The sequence below is a fragment of the Mesocricetus auratus genome, unplaced genomic scaffold (assembly GCF_017639785.1).
Source record: "Mesocricetus auratus isolate SY011 unplaced genomic scaffold, BCM_Maur_2.0 Super-Scaffold_4256, whole genome shotgun sequence".
Lineage (NCBI taxonomy): Eukaryota > Metazoa > Chordata > Mammalia > Rodentia > Cricetidae > Mesocricetus > Mesocricetus auratus.
In genome coordinates, this window is record NW_024429182.1 from 111354095 (window position 1) to 111355660 (window position 1566).

The following is a 1566-nucleotide window of genomic DNA, read 5'->3' on the forward strand; positions in this document are numbered from 1 at the left end:
ACTATTATGCAATCAATTAAATTATTAGAGTACATATTTTGTTATATTTATATATTGCTGTAATGCATTAATGAAAATTAAAATCAGATAACTTGCAAGTAAAGCTAGTAACATTAAAACATTTGGTAACACATATATTTCTCATATTTTCATTCCCCCTATTGCCTTCATTATATTTGACTTATCCATGGAAAAATAGAAATCAGAGAATGGAATCTGGAGAGTAGAGTGGATTGCCTAGAAATCAGCATCCCATCATATGAGAAACTCATGCTTTGGAATTGGGCTTCATCAATATTTAAACATCACACGCTCAAGATAACCACATGCAACAGTGCCTTTAGTTCTCCATTGTTCACACTAGGAGAAACTTGCTGATTAACCACTTATTCACAATGAACAACAGCATTGTTAAGGAGTTTATTATTCTGGGACTCACTCAAAAGTTTGAACTTCAGGGAATTCTTTTCATTATCTTCCTTTTTGCCTACCTTATGGCTTTCTTTGGTAATTTGCTAATTGCCATTGCTATAATCTATAACACCACGTTGCACAACCCCATGTATGTTCTCCTTCTGGCTCTGTCTGTTGTGGACATCATCTGCACAACAAGCATCATACCAAAGATGCTGGCAACAATGTTAACATCAGAAAATTCGATCTCATATGGAGGCTGCATGTCACAGCTCTTCTTCTTTACCTGGTCCCTGGGGGCTGAGATGGTGCTCTTCACTACCATGGCCTATGATCGCTATGTGGCCATTTGTTTCCCACTTCGGTACAGTACTATTATGAACCATTATACATGTGCAACCCTGCTCAGCATTGTCATGGTTATTGCAGTAACCAATTCCTGGGTACACACAGGTCTCATTCTGAGGCTTACATTTTGTGGACCAAATGCCATTGATCACTTCTTCTGTGAAATACCCCCATTGCTAGCATTGTCCTGCAGTCCTGTGAGAGTCAATGAGGTGATGGTGTATGTTGCTGATATCACCTTGGCTGTGGGAGACTTCACCCTCACCTGCGTTTCCTATGGATTTATTATTGCTGCTATTCTTCGCATTCACACCACAGAAGGCAAGAAGAAGGACTTCTCCACATGCTCATCCCACCTTATAGTGGTGTCCCTTTACTATTCCCCTGTAATCTACACCTATATCCGACCTGCATCCAGCTACACCTTTGAAAGGGACAAGGTGGTGGCTGCACTTTATACTCTGGTAACTCCCACATTGAACCCAATAGTGTACAGTTTCCGGAACAAGGAGATACAGGCAGGAATTAGGAAAGTGTTTGCATTTCTGAAAGGTTAATTGTTTCAGAAGGGAATACAACCCTATCCCTGAAAACCCACCTCCTATAACATCTCAAACTGATATTTTTTTCCTGAGTACAAACACATCCATCATATGTAATTATAATATCTAAAATAAAGTTTCCATTTTAAAATGTCTTAGCTCCTTGGAGAAATGATGCAGGGGACCATTTATGTAAAACAAGATTAGTCGCATTAGAATATATAAGCTCTATCGAAGCAGCCATTTCAGATTATTTGAGAAA

At 38.9% G+C, this 1566-nt stretch overlaps 1 protein-coding gene across 1 annotated transcript; it reads left to right on the forward strand.

Moving 5' to 3' along the window:
* The first annotated feature begins 395 nt into the window (after nucleotides 1–395).
* LOC101824387 (olfactory receptor 13G1) lies at nucleotides 396–1319 on the forward strand. Its single transcript, XM_005085387.1, has one exon. It carries the CDS (start codon nucleotides 396–398, stop codon nucleotides 1317–1319), a length of 924 nt encoding a protein of 307 aa, XP_005085444.1.
* The last annotated feature ends 247 nt before the right edge of the window (nucleotides 1320–1566 follow it).